This window comes from Pteropus alecto, unplaced genomic scaffold (assembly GCF_000325575.1).
Source record: "Pteropus alecto unplaced genomic scaffold, ASM32557v1 scaffold50, whole genome shotgun sequence".
Lineage (NCBI taxonomy): Eukaryota > Metazoa > Chordata > Mammalia > Chiroptera > Pteropodidae > Pteropus > Pteropus alecto.
The window spans coordinates 10,667,779-10,682,400 of NW_006431918.1; the positions used below are offsets into that span (position 1 = coordinate 10,667,779).

Below are 14,622 nucleotides of genomic sequence, written 5' to 3' on the forward strand. Positions count from 1 at the left end.
GGGATAAAATGGAAAAAGGGGCTTTCAGCCTCCAAACTATAGGAATAAAATTAAACCATCAATATCACTATATCTGAATTCACAATTCTTTTAAATCTCTACGACTTTCAATAACTCCTTAGGCATCTATACAATTATTATTGTATCTCTGTTTCTAAATGGACATGTGAATTTTATTGCTTCAAGTGTCTTCTTATTTCAGTTATAGAAAGAGAAGTTTCTCCACCCATTATCTATCCAAGTTTGACAGCTCTTTTTGTTACATCTGAAAATCACAATCAGTTTTCCAACAACATTTAACTCCAACTTGAGTCATTATAACTATTTTTATTGACTCATGGGATGTTTCCTAACCTCGCCCACAAAATAAGAAACACCTCAAGACAGTTACAGATTAGAAGTGTCACAGTTCAGGTTAGCAGAATTACCCTGGAGAACAGCCTGATTCCTTCCTCTTTTTGGACCTATAGATTGGAATGATGTTCTCATCATCAATAATATATCTAGATATATTAATATTTAAATATTTAACATGTTAAATATTTAAATATTAATATATCTAATATCAAATATCCAAACCAGACCTTTCCTAAAAACAAAACAAAACAAAAAAACTTTGAAAACCTAATATGTTGCTCAGTTGTTGTAGAAAGTCTGAAAATTATTTCAATGAATAAGGAGGTGTTTTTAAACTAGGATCAGAAAAAATAAAAGTCTGTGTATCAAATGGGCAGAATTTCTTTTTGCCAGATCAGCATTAGACAGCCTTCCAGCAACTCTGGTATCTGGAAACTGGCTTTATTTCATAACCCAGTAACCTAGGTGCTTCCTGCTATGGCTTTGCAGTACTGCTCTCCAGGAGTGGTGATGGAATTGAGAACTATGGGGGGCTAGCCTCCAGGGCTCAACCAGGGCATCCTACTCCCCCAGCCAGGCCTTGACTCTTGCCACACCCAGTCTCCCAGTGCTGCTGAAAAGTGAACTGAGTTCCTTTTTTCCTTTTACCAAGGCAATTTCTCTCTCTGCTCACAGAGATTCTCTTTGCAGAATTATTGCAGATCTGGGGAAAGAAATCCAAGAGAGGTATTTGGAGCCAAATATCATGATCTCATCTGGGCAGAAAAACAAAGCACCTTGTGAGATGAGCTCTGACTATTAGAAGGTTATTAAAAAACTCTGTTCTTTTATACTTTCCTAGAGAAATACCCTGTACTAAATCCAAGTCAGACTTTGATAACCACTCTATAATAAACCATCAAAATGTTTCTACTTTTAAAAATCCCCCATCAAAATAATTTCCATGTAAATGATTAAAAACATCACATTTTAAAAGCCATTTAATTTTAGTAGTATATTTTAATGAAAAAGCAGCATACTTTGCCAATAAAACATTAAAATTATCTCTTCAATGAAAGACAATCAAACAACACCAAAATAATACATTACCGTAGTAAATAAACCATCTATTAACAAAAACAAGAAACCAGGTCATATACAGAACTCAAGACTTTGGAGAGCCTCAAACAGAACAGCAATACAGCAAAATTTGTAAGAATATATCTATATGTGCATCATTTTGAATGAAATATTTACAGTAGATAAGGTACCAGCCATCATGTACCTAATTTTTTTGTTCCAAAAGAATTCTACCAAACAATGTGAATTTACAAGCAGTGCACTGTCTTTCTTATAGTTCAAATTAGTTTTTCTACAAACAAACCTCCAAAAGGAAAAACTGAAGGATTCCTGTAAATGTTAAAACGTAGTCAACAAAGCAATTGAAAACTAGAAGACTGAAATACCTTGGCGAAATCTTAGAATCTGGAAGGACAAACACCAAGTGGCAAATGCACCTAAAGCTAGAAAATGATGCATTATAGTCATGCTTCCAACTGCTTCATTTCTTCTCTCCCATTAGAGGGGTGTATCTCTGTGTGTGTATGTGCATGAGAGAGAGAGAGAGAGAGAGAGAGAGAGAGAGAGAGAGAGAGAGAGAGAGAGAGAGAGGGAGAGGTTGAGAGTGTGTGTGTGTGTAGTGGAGACAATGTGGGAATCCCCATTAAATATGTAACGAAGTAAACAATACTCTGGACAGTGAATCAGGTCTACACGATTAAGACATCCATTACTGAGTGTCAACTCACAAATCAGAACACTACCAGTAAAAACAAAGAAAAAACGATCTTCATTCAAAGTGAGAATATACAAATGGACCAAAAGAAACACAGTATAAGAGGAAAGCTGTAACAATTCAGTAAACTCATCAAACAGAAAAAATTTTAACTTCACCAGCCACACATTTCCCCCGTTTCTTAGACTAAAGAACTTTAATTAATTAGAATGTGCACAAATTAAGTTGCTAGAGAGATAAATTAATAATTTACAGAGGGTTGTTCGGCAATAATCTAATAAAAGCTTTCAAGATCAGTGAACACAGCAGGCGCAACTCCTTTCTTAAGCATTAACACTTCAGAGAAGGGAGAAGGGGTAAAACCACAATAAAAATATATATATACTATACAGTGTAAATGCAGAAAATCTGCCATCTTTTTTTAAAATTCAAAATACTTTAGAGATGTCTCTCACATCAAGCATCAACTCTAGTTTAAAGTCTCGGTCCTGAATCAATTTCTATTTCTGAAAAATAGCTGCAAAGTGTACTTTTAAACTTGAACGAGGGTGTCTTTAGGAATAAAAACAAATCTTACTTGATCATTCTGGGGGCCTTTCAAAAGGCTGTCTCGTCTGCCTTCCTGCAAACAGCCAGCTCCAGACTTCCTCTGAAGTGGGGATGCTTTTTCCGGGTGGGGTGGGGTTAAAAGGGACAACTTTGCTACAACTTGACAAATCCCTTCTTTTGTCTGTTTTCCTTTGAGAAGTGGTTTCACATTCTCGACGGGTTTGGGGCTCAGTTGCTCGCTCGCTCGCTCGCTCTCCAGTCCTCGCTTTCTCTGGATTCACATTTACTGGAATTATTTCTGGTCGCCGAAAGTGAAAAGAAAAGAGGCAGGAGAGAGAGGGAGGGGGAAAAAAAGGGGATGCGGAGGGGGCTGTCCCTGGAGAGGCCAAAGGGTCTCCTAAATGCCTGCGGAATATTTCATTCTTTTCTGTTTCTGCCTCTGGTTGCAGAACCAGACGCGCACCACATTTTTCTTAAGGTCCAGCTTCTCCGCGATGGCGGCGATCTTCTCCGAGGACGGCCGCGGCTGGATGGCGAAGTAGGCTTCCAGCGAGCGCTTCTCCGGCGCGGCGATGGACGTGCGCTTGCGCTTCTTCTCTGCGCCATTGAAGAGCTCCGGCTTGGTGAGCTTCTCGCGGTGAGACTTCTCGGCCTCCTCGAGCCACGCTTGCAAGATAGGTTTGAGCGCGATCATATTGTTGTGAGACAACGTGAGGGACTCGAACCTGCAGATGGTGCTCTGGCTAAGCGAGCCCACGCCGGGGATCTTGAGGTTGGCCAGCGCGGAGCCCACATCGGCCTGGGTCACCCCCAGCTTGATGCGTCGCTGCTTGAAGCGCTCGGCGAATGCCTCCAGGTCCCGGGGGTCGGCGTCCACATCGCTCATGCATCCCATGTGCGAGGGCAGCCCGTGCGCGTGGGCCATGCTGAGCGCTGCTTGGTGCATGGGGTTCATGGTAGCCATGTGCGGCGCGTGAGCTGGCGTGGACACCACGGTGCCGTCGGGGCCCGCCATGGCACCCAGGGCCAGCCCGGGACTCAGGTGCTCCAGCAGCTCGCCCTCAAGCGCCTGATGCGGCTGGTGGTGGTGGTGGTGGTGGTGATGGTGGTGGTGGTGCGTACCCGCCAGCGCGGACGGGTGCGAGATGGGCACCGACGAAGAGGAGGCAGCCGACGTGCACGGGATGGTATTCATGGTGTGGTAGGTGGCGTCCGGCTTGAAGGGGCTGTGGTGGGGCGGGTGGTGGTGGTGGCTCTTGCTCTGGGAGACGATGTCGACCGCCGCCAGAGCCTCGGCGCGGGCCAGCAGACTCTCATCCAGCCCGCCGAATATATTGCTCTGCAATTGCAAGTAAAAGGCACACATTACGCTCAGCAGGGAATTGTGAGCACTCTCTCCGGAAACCCCGGCCCTGCGCTCCACTGCCGCCGCCTACAACATCCCCAGAACGTTAAAATAATAATAATGAATAGTAATAACAATAATCCTGAAAATGGCTGGTGAGGAGGAGAGGAAAGAAGCCACCCAGAGAAGCCAAGAGTGCACGAGGAGGAAGAAGTGAGCCTGCAAACAACACAACACGCGCACGGGCAACATCCCAGGTCATAAAAATTAATATGAAAGGAACGACCCGCTGAATACATAAGAGAGAGAGGGGGGAAATTGGTTGGAGGTGTGGGGTGATTTGCTGTGCAGACATGAAAAAAACATCAAGCAGATAAAGGAGGCTGTCAAAATGTGCCTTTAAGCGGTGATTATGCAGAAATACGCACCGGTGGGGTTGGAAGACACGCTCTCCGCATCGCCTCCGAGCCCCCGCCGCTGCCGCCGCTGCCGCCACTCGTACTGGAGCTGCTGCTCCGGCCTCCACCACCCCCGCCACTGCCACCACCGCCACCGGCATTGCTCGAGCTGCTCGGAGAGCTGGCGGAGGGCGCCGCGGGCGCGGAGGAGCCGGGCGAGGCGCTATGCAATGCCGAGTACTTGGGCTCCACGTGCAGGCTGCCGCCGTGAGGCATGCTGAACGCCTGCTTGCTGTTCAGGGACATCATCATCATCTTCCCAGCCCGCCGGGGCGCTTGTCCGTAGCGCAGGCGCTGACCCCGGCTGCCGAGACCCTCTGGAGAAGTGCTGGGCAAGAGCGGGAACGGGAAAGGGCGGTGCAAAGTTGAGCTCACCCGCCACCGCCCCGAGCTCGGCGCGCCTTGCCCTGGCTAAGCACTCCTCCGCTGGCTTCGCTGTCAGTACGAGCGGATGCTGGGCTCCGCTCGGCGCTGGACTGCAGACCTGGGCGCCCGAAACTGCCCCCGCGCGTGGCGGCCGCGGAGTTATACTCCCCTCTCCCCGCGCCTGCCCCCGCACCCCCACCCGCCCGCTCTCCCTCGCGCCTCCGCCCTCCCCTGCCAAGAAGAGGTGGTTCCTCCTGCGTCGCCTCTTTTCCCTCTTAGCCCCCTCCAGGTTCGGGTCCTTTCAGCTCTCCTGACACCCGCCTCCCGCTCCCCCGCCGCGCCCTCCACCACCCCTCCTTGCCCCCTCCCGCTCTCTGGTACTACCGCCCCTTCCCGGTGCCCCGCAGCTTTCACTTACTTTAATGCTCCTGCTCCACCCCACCTCACTGGCCAGTCTGCGCTCCAGGCGCGGGGCAGTTCCTACCTCGGAGCCGGACTCCAGACCCTCCCGCTCCTTCCGCCCCGCCTCGCCAGGAAAAGAAACTCCTAAAGTTGTGGGCCAAGCCAGCCTCGGCTGGGTTCCTCCCTAGACTACTAGGAAAGCCTCTTACCTGGTTGCCTCCCCTCCTCCTGCTTACCGCTAAGTTCCAGGCATCCGCCCCCACTCAGCCCTCCCCTCCCTGTAGCTCAGGTGACCCTGATCACTGGCTCCCTGCCACAGCGGGGTACCCAGACGCTGCTGCCGACCCCGATACTCCGCGCTGCTCTGCGCTTCCGCTGGGTGCGCGCAGAGGTTGGCGCTCTGCTCTGCGCCCCCTCGGCCCGGCGGGTGCCTGGTGAGGAAGAGACAAGGGGTCGACGAGGCTGCAGGGCTTTCTCTCACTCGGTTTCTCTCAGCTCTCAGCGGATTGGACGGCGGCGAAGCCGGCCGGGTCGCCTATGCGCATGCGACTCCCCCCCAACCCCCGGCCCCTGTCCCTGTGTACTCCCCCAGCACCACCGCCGACACACACTCCTCTCCACCCTCTTTTCTCGTCCTCAGTATCTTTCTCCACCTCCCTGTATCCAGTTCAGTGTGAGTTGGGTCTTGGGCGGATCCACAGTCAAACCTTGCCACTGGATTTATTATTCTTCATTAGCCATAGTCAAGGGAGGAAGGGGCAACCGACAGAGGGAAAGGCAGGGCCAGAGATCACAGAGCGCATGTGCTTACTGAACACCCCCCCCAGCACACACACACACACGCACACACACACGCACACACACGCGTGCGCGCGCCCTCAAGGGCTGGCAGAAGCCCCACTGATCTTCATTTCCACAGCCACTCGGCGCAGAGATAGCCTATTTTTAGCAAACACTTTGCTCCCAGTTTTGTCCCAGTGGAGACCACTTTTCTTAAAAGTGGACATACACTTTTTCAGCTGTGAAAAAAAGAAACAACCTCTCCTGTTCTGCTATGCCTCCTACACACACGCGCACACACACACACACACACACCACCTTCCTCTCCTCCAGCTCCTCTCGGGTGTCTTCTCTACTTCCCCGTTGTTGGGAGCTGCTGTCACCTCCCGGGAGCGCAGAAGGAGCGGGTGCAGGCGAGGGCGAGGCCCGGAGACCCGGACTCTGGAGCCCGCGGGTTGCCCGGCCCGGACGGGAGTGACTGGGAGCAGGTGCAGGCACACTGTGCCTGGGGAAGGCGAGCAGGTGCGAGAGCAGGCGGCAGGCCTGAGAGGCGCTGGCGCGCGCCGGGACGAAACAGAATGGGAAGGAGCGTGGCGAAGGGGGGCCCTCGAGTGGTCAGCGGCAGCAGCGAGTAGGAGGCCGCCCGTTCACCCCTGACCTCCGCAGAGTGGGACGGCAGGTTCAAGTTGGGAGCACAGTCCCCGCAAGTCTCCAGAGTGCTGACAAGGCGACAGCAAACGGCGCGCGACGGACTCTGTCCATGGTCCTTAACCCCTCTGCGCTTTCCTGCGCTACTCCCGGGTTTGCCTTTCTCCATCCCTATGTGGAGGAACATAATAAATAATAGCCGAAGGGGATTCCTACCAGCAGTGTTCCTGAGCATGAGCCGGAGAAGCCTGGACGCGAGGCTGGAGAGGGGGTGTTGACATGAATGAATGTGGCTTGCGCCGGACGGCTCAAGTCAATGCTTAGGTGTTTAATTTCTATCTCAACAACAGCCAGGGTAATTTTCAAGGAAATAAAAAAAATGACATCGTACAGCTCTCACTGTCTCAAGCTTCGAGAAATGAAATAAATCAAAGTTAAAAGCTTGAGTATCATTTAATTATAGTGCGAATAGCGCTTTGAAAGAAGTAGAACAACATCTCTAAACAAATTATGACTGAGCCAGGAAGGAATTATTAGATTGAAATTTCATTTAGGCTCGGGAGACACCGCGCTTCACTGTGTAATCTGCTATGCCTCATCTGATTTGTATGCTTAATTCAGCTTGACGAATTTATTAGTTTTCATAATAGTGAAAAGATTGAGCAGCACTATGGGCTAATGCATTGTGTGTACTATAAATTGTATATCATCGTGGAAAGGCTGAAGTCTATAGAAATCTTTTATTAACGCCGGTATAGGAGGGAGGGTTTTCGTGCAAGCCTTGGAGAGATTCACACCAAACTCCACTGATGCTGTGTCTCACTGGTCCATTAATATCGTCATACTAATTAGACTACTTCATCAGTGATATAATTTCAAACTTCAAATTATGTTTTAATTAACAAGGGTTGTCCAATTTGCTTAATCTTCAAAAGGCTTTGGATGGTCTAATTAGTATAAACTGTTGAGCATCTCTAAAGCCTAATAAAAACCCATTAAAATATTTTGGGTATGTTTTCTATCAGCATTGAGTAAGGGCCAAATGACTAGTGAGAGTAGAGGAGGGAAGTAACTGGAAGACAAATGTCTGCATCTACTTAGTTCCCCTAGATTATACTAGGTGAATCACAGGAGAAACTTTTGGATATTGCACCTCCTAAACCGTGTGTTTATGTGTTTAAATAAAAGCAAAAGAATATCAAGGAGAAAAATCACATGGGGAAAAAATTCTTCTCTTTCATTAGGTGCCTAATTAGATGTAAAGTGAAAAGCAACCCTGAGGAGTTTCCCAAGCATTATGTGGCAACAGTCTGCTGAACTTGGATTGCAAAATCAAATATTTGGGGGTGTTATGAACCTCTCCTGGTCCCCTCCCCCTTCATTGAGCTTAATTACTTGCAATAGTTGCTTTAATGTATGTTGTCACCTGGGAGTATTGAGAAACGCATATCGTTAATATGAATTAATCTTGATTTTAATAGCAACTGACAACTGATCTCCAAAATGCTAAACACTTGTCACCACTTCATATGGTAAATAAGGTAGTATAATAAATTCATGAAATAAAGAGGGCACTGTTGAAATGACTGGAAAACTTTGATAAGGAGTTTATCGACTGAAACTATTTTAAGCAGGATAACTCCCAGGAGAATATTTTCCTGTGGTTTAAATCCATACATCATTAAATTAATTTCAGTATAACTTTTTATCTCTCAGATATTTCTCAGCGATATCTCTAATTTCAGACAGGAAAAAAAGAAAGCCGTTTACTCCCATTATCAAGTTGAGAGAAAATTAATATATAGTTATAGAGCAATTCAGTTTATTTACCTCTAATCCCTTCCCTCAGAAAACACATACATTTTTTAAAAAAAAACAAATCACAGAGTTAGATTTCTCCTTTTCTCACTCAAAGTGAAAAATGAACAGCAGTGATTGTGCTGTGTTAAGAGGGAAAATACAATTCTTCCTTCATCACCACGACTTGCAGTTTTGCAATCATTCCTTCCAGGAACGTCCAGAATACCAACGTCTTTGCAGTGATATCAATAAAACCCATTTAGGTTTTGCCCACAGGCATTGCTGCAAAGTGCTCCAGCAAGTGAAGCTGCTCACTGAGAAAGACTGCAGCTCCCCGCTTCTGCCCCCCAACGCCAGGTAGTGGAGACCATCTAAAGAACTGGAAAGTTGAGAATAAACCCAAGGGGCAGAAGGGAATGGCCCAGTATCCAGAATCTGCTTCATATGACCTCTATATATGCTTTAATGTTCAAGTGCCTATCCACATTGGCCCCTCTGCACACCTACAGACCTACCTAATAAACTGAAAAAGAAAAAAAAAAAGTGATTTTTTAAAGCAGAAAAATGGAAAACGGGTTAAATGTGTGAGGAGCACCTTTCTTCTTGCCAAGCTTCTTTGTTTGACAGTAGCTTCTGGCCTATCCACTGCCAGATGCGGACAGATGTGACGAGCCTCCCTCCAGGCAAGAAAGGAGTTGCTGGAGGTTCCACCCAAGCTGGCAGCAGCGGGTCCCAGCAGTAGGTGCCCCCTCATCCCAAAATCGGCCTGAAGCCATCCCGAGGGGAGAAGTCACAGTCTCCTCCCTGTATCTGGGTCCTAATTTACTATTAACATTTTAAGAAGTGCATTCCTATTTTACCGGACCTAATGTGTTTTATTAAATTTTAACCCATTAAGGGCAGTGTGATTTCTTTGTATTTCAAACAGAATGGAGTTGGACTGCAAGGAAGATTTCTTAAAGGACAGATCTGACCTTATTCATGCACCATTTCTATTTCGGGGATACAGGGTTTGTGGGAGGAAAGAGGGAAAGGATGGATTGCTCCCCCCCATTCTCATCTTCTCAAAGAGGGCAATCTGCTCCCAATTCTGAGTAGAATCAGAACTTCTGAGCTCTGTCTGGACTCTGTGGCTTGGGACATAGTGTGTGTTTAGGGGGGTGCTTGAACTCCTCTATGGCTTCAGCTGTTGCAAGGAAGAAAACAGAAGATATTATCCCTGAAATTGAGACTTCTGGGAGCGCTCAGGGAGCTGGCCACAGAGTGCCTTGCGCGGAAGGAAGGCTCTCCTGGTCTGTGTTCTAGGAGTGATGGGTGCATTTCGCTCACACATCTTTCGTCTTCCCAGCAGTCCACCACTGCTCTTGTGTTGGCCTCCCCATGAGCCCCAAATCTCCTTCCTTCCTCCAAAGATGCCAGGCACCACCTATGCCCATCGGCACAGCCCCTTCCCAGTGCCTTTCTGACTAACTCACGCTCAACCGCCCAATGCAAGCAGCCAGCAAGCATCTCGGGAAACCTCCGCATCCAGCAGTTCCCAGGGCCTTCTAGATCGAAATTCCGGTCGCAACATCCAGCCCTCCCACCAAGGCCAGGCAGGGTGAAGAGAGAAAAACAAAAGCAAGTGGCCATTGGCGCTCTGGGGGCAGGCTTTAGGGACACGGAGAGACTTGCGCCAAGGCCAGAGCTTTTGTCGCAGAAAGAGCCAAGTGAGCCTCTCTCTAGGCAATTCTGGACTGAGGACAGAGGACAGGGGACAAGGAGTGAGAGGAGGCACGGTAGAAAGGAAAGCAACTGTTCCCTATTTCCCCGGTGGAGGGAAGAGAGCAGAGCTCGATTTCAAATAAAGCAGACTAGGAGGAGGGGGCCGCGAGACGGAGCCGAGCCGCTGGATGCCTGCAGGGCTCCTAGACGCCTTCACGATTCTGCCTGATAGGTTTGCTGAGGCTGAGCGTGGCGAGGAGCCACTGGAGTCAAGCAGCCTTTGCCGCAAACACAACAGGCGCCAAGAAATTAAAATCTGCCGCAGGGAAGGATTCAGTCCTCAGTATCCCAGAGTGTGGGGGCGCGGATTCGCACACTGATGAACGGACACACTCACAGGCACGCTCACACATCCACGCACGCAGACTCACACGTGCTGGCACGCACGTTCACTCGGATGCACACCTGCTTGTCTCCTGCCCCTCTGGCGCGCCACTGGTGCGCGGTGGGGAGGGGAGCAGACTTCTGCGTTCCGTCCACAAGCAAGCATTCCTGGGTTTAGTTGCCCCGACAAAACTGTTATTTTTCGTCGCAGTAAACTTGCCTGGTCCGCGTGTTTACCTCTTTCCAAAGTTAAGTCCAGTCACGAAATCAAACTTAAAGCGTTGGAACAATCAATGTAGACTTTTGCAATCCATGGCGCCTTGTGATTCCTGGAACTAAAATAAATGCAAGAAATCGAAACTTAATTACTTGAAAGAAATCCAGAAATCCCTCTGCATAATGTATCCAGTCATTTTTAGTAGCGTTTGTGCTCGGCGCAGTGTATGTTAACGCTATACTTTTGGCTAAAGTCTGGTTCCCTTCTTCGATTTTTTGGGGGTCCCTGTGCCCCATCTCTGCCGGGAATTTTGCCCTGCACTAGGCTCCCCCTTCTCCCACTGCTTAGAACTGATCTAATAACATTTCTCTTTTCAGAAGTCACCAACTATAATGGTACAAGAATCCCTCTCTTATTTTGCTCACTTGGGTTATTATTCGAATTTGTGTTAGTTGCTTAATACTAGATCTGAAACCAGGCCCCTTGGTAAATACCAGCCAGGACCATTTCTCTGAGGGAACAGTGCACCATCAAAAAGTGCCATTCTACTGGTGATGGAAAAATTGATTAGAGGTGGACTTTTTTTCTTCTCTCCAGGGAAGTTCTTTTCCCCCTACCTCCCAGGCGTCATTATCTTCCTAGGCACAGAACTAGAATATTTGTTCTGACTAAACTGTTCCTCAGGTATTTGGGTGGACCACAAAACCCGGACACTACTTTCTTCCTCAGATATCTGTTCTTTTTAAACTCACTCATTCCCCCCTCTTCTTTGATTTCTGATTGAGAATCTTCATATCTAGACAGTGCCAAAAGACCTTCATCTGGTGCCACTAAATAAAATAGATGCTCCTGCTTTCAGCATAAAGATGCTGGCTAAGATCAAATAACTTTTGTACATATTGTGACTCTGACATTGGGTACTAGTGGGAATTTAGACCTTTGGTGATAACTAGTGCTGTGGCCAGTGGATTGGCAGAACAGAATGGTCCCTGAATCTATTAGCATGGTGAGGGCGACTCCAGAAAGACAAGCTTTCCCACAGACACCTTACAGAAATCTGAAGTAATGTTATGAAAGAATGAAAAATACATTGGGGAACAGCTGGGAAACTGAAGTACATTTTGATTTAACTTACATTAACAGAAATGTAATGTAAAAGTGAAAGGATCTAACAAAACCATTAATAATTAAAAAATAATTACAGATAGTCTATCCTTACTATTCATAACCACTCAACACTTTAGACAAAGGAAACGGAATACTCTTAATGGAAATGAGATGTGAGCAGACTGCTAATGAGAGGTTAACCAAGAACTAACTGCGCATTTGTGAAAGGAGTGAGTTTCCTTGTTTCCCCCACCTGCATATTTTAGTTCTCTCAGAGTTAGCTGGGACCTTCCTCTTCCGGCAGCATATACACTGAGTGTCAGAGTTTATACAACAGAAATCTCTTGAGCAATAATAATACAGACCTTATTGAATTCTGAAGACTGGGGATACCAGATGGCTTGTCTATTAACCATCCTCATTGGCAAATATTTATAGGTGCCTACAAGATCCATGCCTCTATAACAGATTTGGGTTGGAGAATCCCATTTCACAAGGGTTTCACAAACCAACGATCCTCTAAAGACAGCAGTTTTTTTCCCTTCTCTTATTGTGATCATTAAAAAAGGGAGAGAGATTACTCATCCTTTATGGGGTCGACGTCAACCTTTCTCTTGTACTCTTCACCAAGGGAGTTGCATCCCAGCATAAAAAATGTGTGAGTGTATTTTTCTGTTACATAAATTGTATTTGTTTTCTTTCCAGAATGTATTTTTCAATGTCCGAAAGTCTTTAGATTATAACATAATCGTGCAGTAAACATTTAATCATGTATAGACCTTTTAAAAGATGTGGGAAGATACAGTGGCTCTACTCTGATTTTTCACTGCATATTCTTCTTTATTTTGTTTGAGAGACACATGGGACTACCTCTAGAGTGCTCCGTTGATGTTTGGAGGCATTGAGAGGAAATCAAAGCAGCCTGGCGGTAAGCAAACTTCACTGCTTCTTTTCAGAGATAAAGGGAACTCTTACAAAAGGAGAGATTTGCAGACAAACAATTGAAATTCAGTGAAGTCATGGCTGAGGCATCCACTGGGAAGCCACCAGGAAGTGGAAACCTATAGCCTATGTCAAATCTTGTGCATTAAAGAACTTGAAACTAACTTCCTTCCTTCCTTCCTTCCTTCCTTCCTTCCTTCCTTCCTTCCTTCCTTCCTTCCTTCCTTCCTTCCTCCCTTCCCCACCCCCAGATGAACTGGAAACAAAAAAGCATGCCTTTTGTAGAAAAAAGAAAAAAATCTAAAGAAAAATACTAATAGATTGACCGATAGCCTATAAATATTTCTTAGCTATATAAATGTGAATTGAATACATAAAACATGTTAGATTCCTTGTAGGCATCCACTCTCAACTTTTTTAATGCAGCAGAAGGACATTACATGATGACAAACTCACCTTGAAACATTCATCTTTTCTTGAAGTTTTACATATGGCCTATGATTTGCCTGTAAATCTCATATATACAGAAGTGTACAAATCTACCATAGAGTTATAATACTTGTACCCAAATATGTGCTAATGTCTCCCTCTTTCTTTCCTTTATATGAATATACAGATCATCAGGATAGCATGAGCTAAGCTAACATGTGCTCTGGAAGATTCTAAAGTTTCGTGCCTTGACTGGTTTTTCCTGATATGCATATGACGTTAAACTGACCAAGTGTCATGACAAGCATGCTGTATTTTAAGGCATTGAGAACTCTCCTCTTCAAAACACAAATTCTATATATTTTGTGATGCCATGTGCTCATTACATTCCTTTGCCTTTCAAGGCAAAGTCAAAGTAGGACTTATCAATATTGTTCTTATCCAGCATTTTTCTTTCTTTCTTTCCTTCTTTTCTTTCTTTCATTCTTTTTTACAGGATCAAATTATTACCAAATTAATTTTTTATTTTGAAATTTTAAATTACAGAATATTTCAGGCTTACAAAAACTAAAACTACATACACACAAAGTCAAAATATCAAAAATACAAAATAAATCACAATAGCCAAGATATGGAAACAATCTAAGTGTCTGTCAGTGGATGAATGGGTAGATGATGTGGTATATATACAATGGTGTGTTATTCAGCCATGAAAAAGGAACTCCTCTCGTTTGCAACAACATGGATGGACTCTGAGGGCACCATACTAAGTTAAATAGTCAGACAGATACATATGGTGTAATCTCACCTATATGTGAAATCTGAAAAAGCTGGAGAATAGGAGTACTGTATTAATTGTCTTTTAAGTCTGTATTTTGGATGTTTTGGCATCTCAGGGTCTTGTATGGAGAGAGACCGCCCATCCCAGAATCAGCTAATTCCAAGAGAGCAAACAACTTGCTTTCTGAGTGCGCACCAGCAAGACCAGAGCCCACACGCCCAGCAACCTCCTTGATGGAGCTCCTACACTCAAGGCCACTTACCCCTGCCCTAATCACACCAGCGCTGGAGGCCAGACAATCATGGCCAGCTCCTATGCTCCAGAGCCTGTTGAAATTATTTCAACTAGCCAATCCTGAGCCTTCGTACCTGCCCCACCCATTTTTTTTTCCTGTGGAATCCATAATAAAGACTCTTGTCTACATTCCCCCTCACTCTGTCTCCTGACTGACCCTGGTGCCTTGTCATGTGGCCCCCATGGCAAAGTATGCCCCTCCTTTTGGGAATGGGGAAACAAGTTATCTTTTCAATGGCAACTGTGTCCTGACCCATTGGTCTTGCCATACCTGAATAATAAAAA

The 14,622-nt window shown here is 46.2% G+C and overlaps 1 protein-coding gene across 2 annotated transcripts; it reads right to left on the reverse strand.

Moving 5' to 3' along the window:
• Positions 1 to 1,986: 1,986 nt before the first annotated feature.
• POU4F2 (POU class 4 homeobox 2) lies at positions 1,987 to 4,983 on the reverse strand. Of its 2 annotated transcripts, XM_006906280.2 has the most exons (3): positions 4,641 to 4,732; positions 4,458 to 4,502; positions 2,586 to 4,029 (listed from the first exon to the last, which is right to left on the reverse strand). In XM_006906280.2, the coding sequence occupies exons 1-3, from the start codon at positions 4,730 to 4,732 to the stop codon at positions 3,078 to 3,080; spliced, it is 1,089 nt and encodes a 362-aa protein (XP_006906342.1). In that variant the 3' UTR covers positions 2,586 to 3,077. The 2 variants fall into 2 exon arrangements, with proteins under 2 accessions (XP_006906341.1, XP_006906342.1); XM_006906279.2 differs by having other exon boundaries at positions 1,987 to 4,019; positions 4,454 to 4,983.
• Between the last annotated feature and the right edge of the window lie 9,639 nt (positions 4,984 to 14,622).

What these genes read in the sequence shown, in the direction of transcription:
- POU4F2 (XM_006906279.2), bottom strand. Translation starts at nt 4,738, where the DNA reads ATGATGATGATGTCCCTGAACAGCAAGCAGGCGTTCAGCATGCCTCAC. An exon ending in CGTGTCTTCCAACCCCACCG is followed by an intron (nt 4,020 to 4,453) that starts GTGCGTATTTCT and finishes TTGCAATTGCAG; the next exon opens with AGCAATATATTCGGCGGGCT.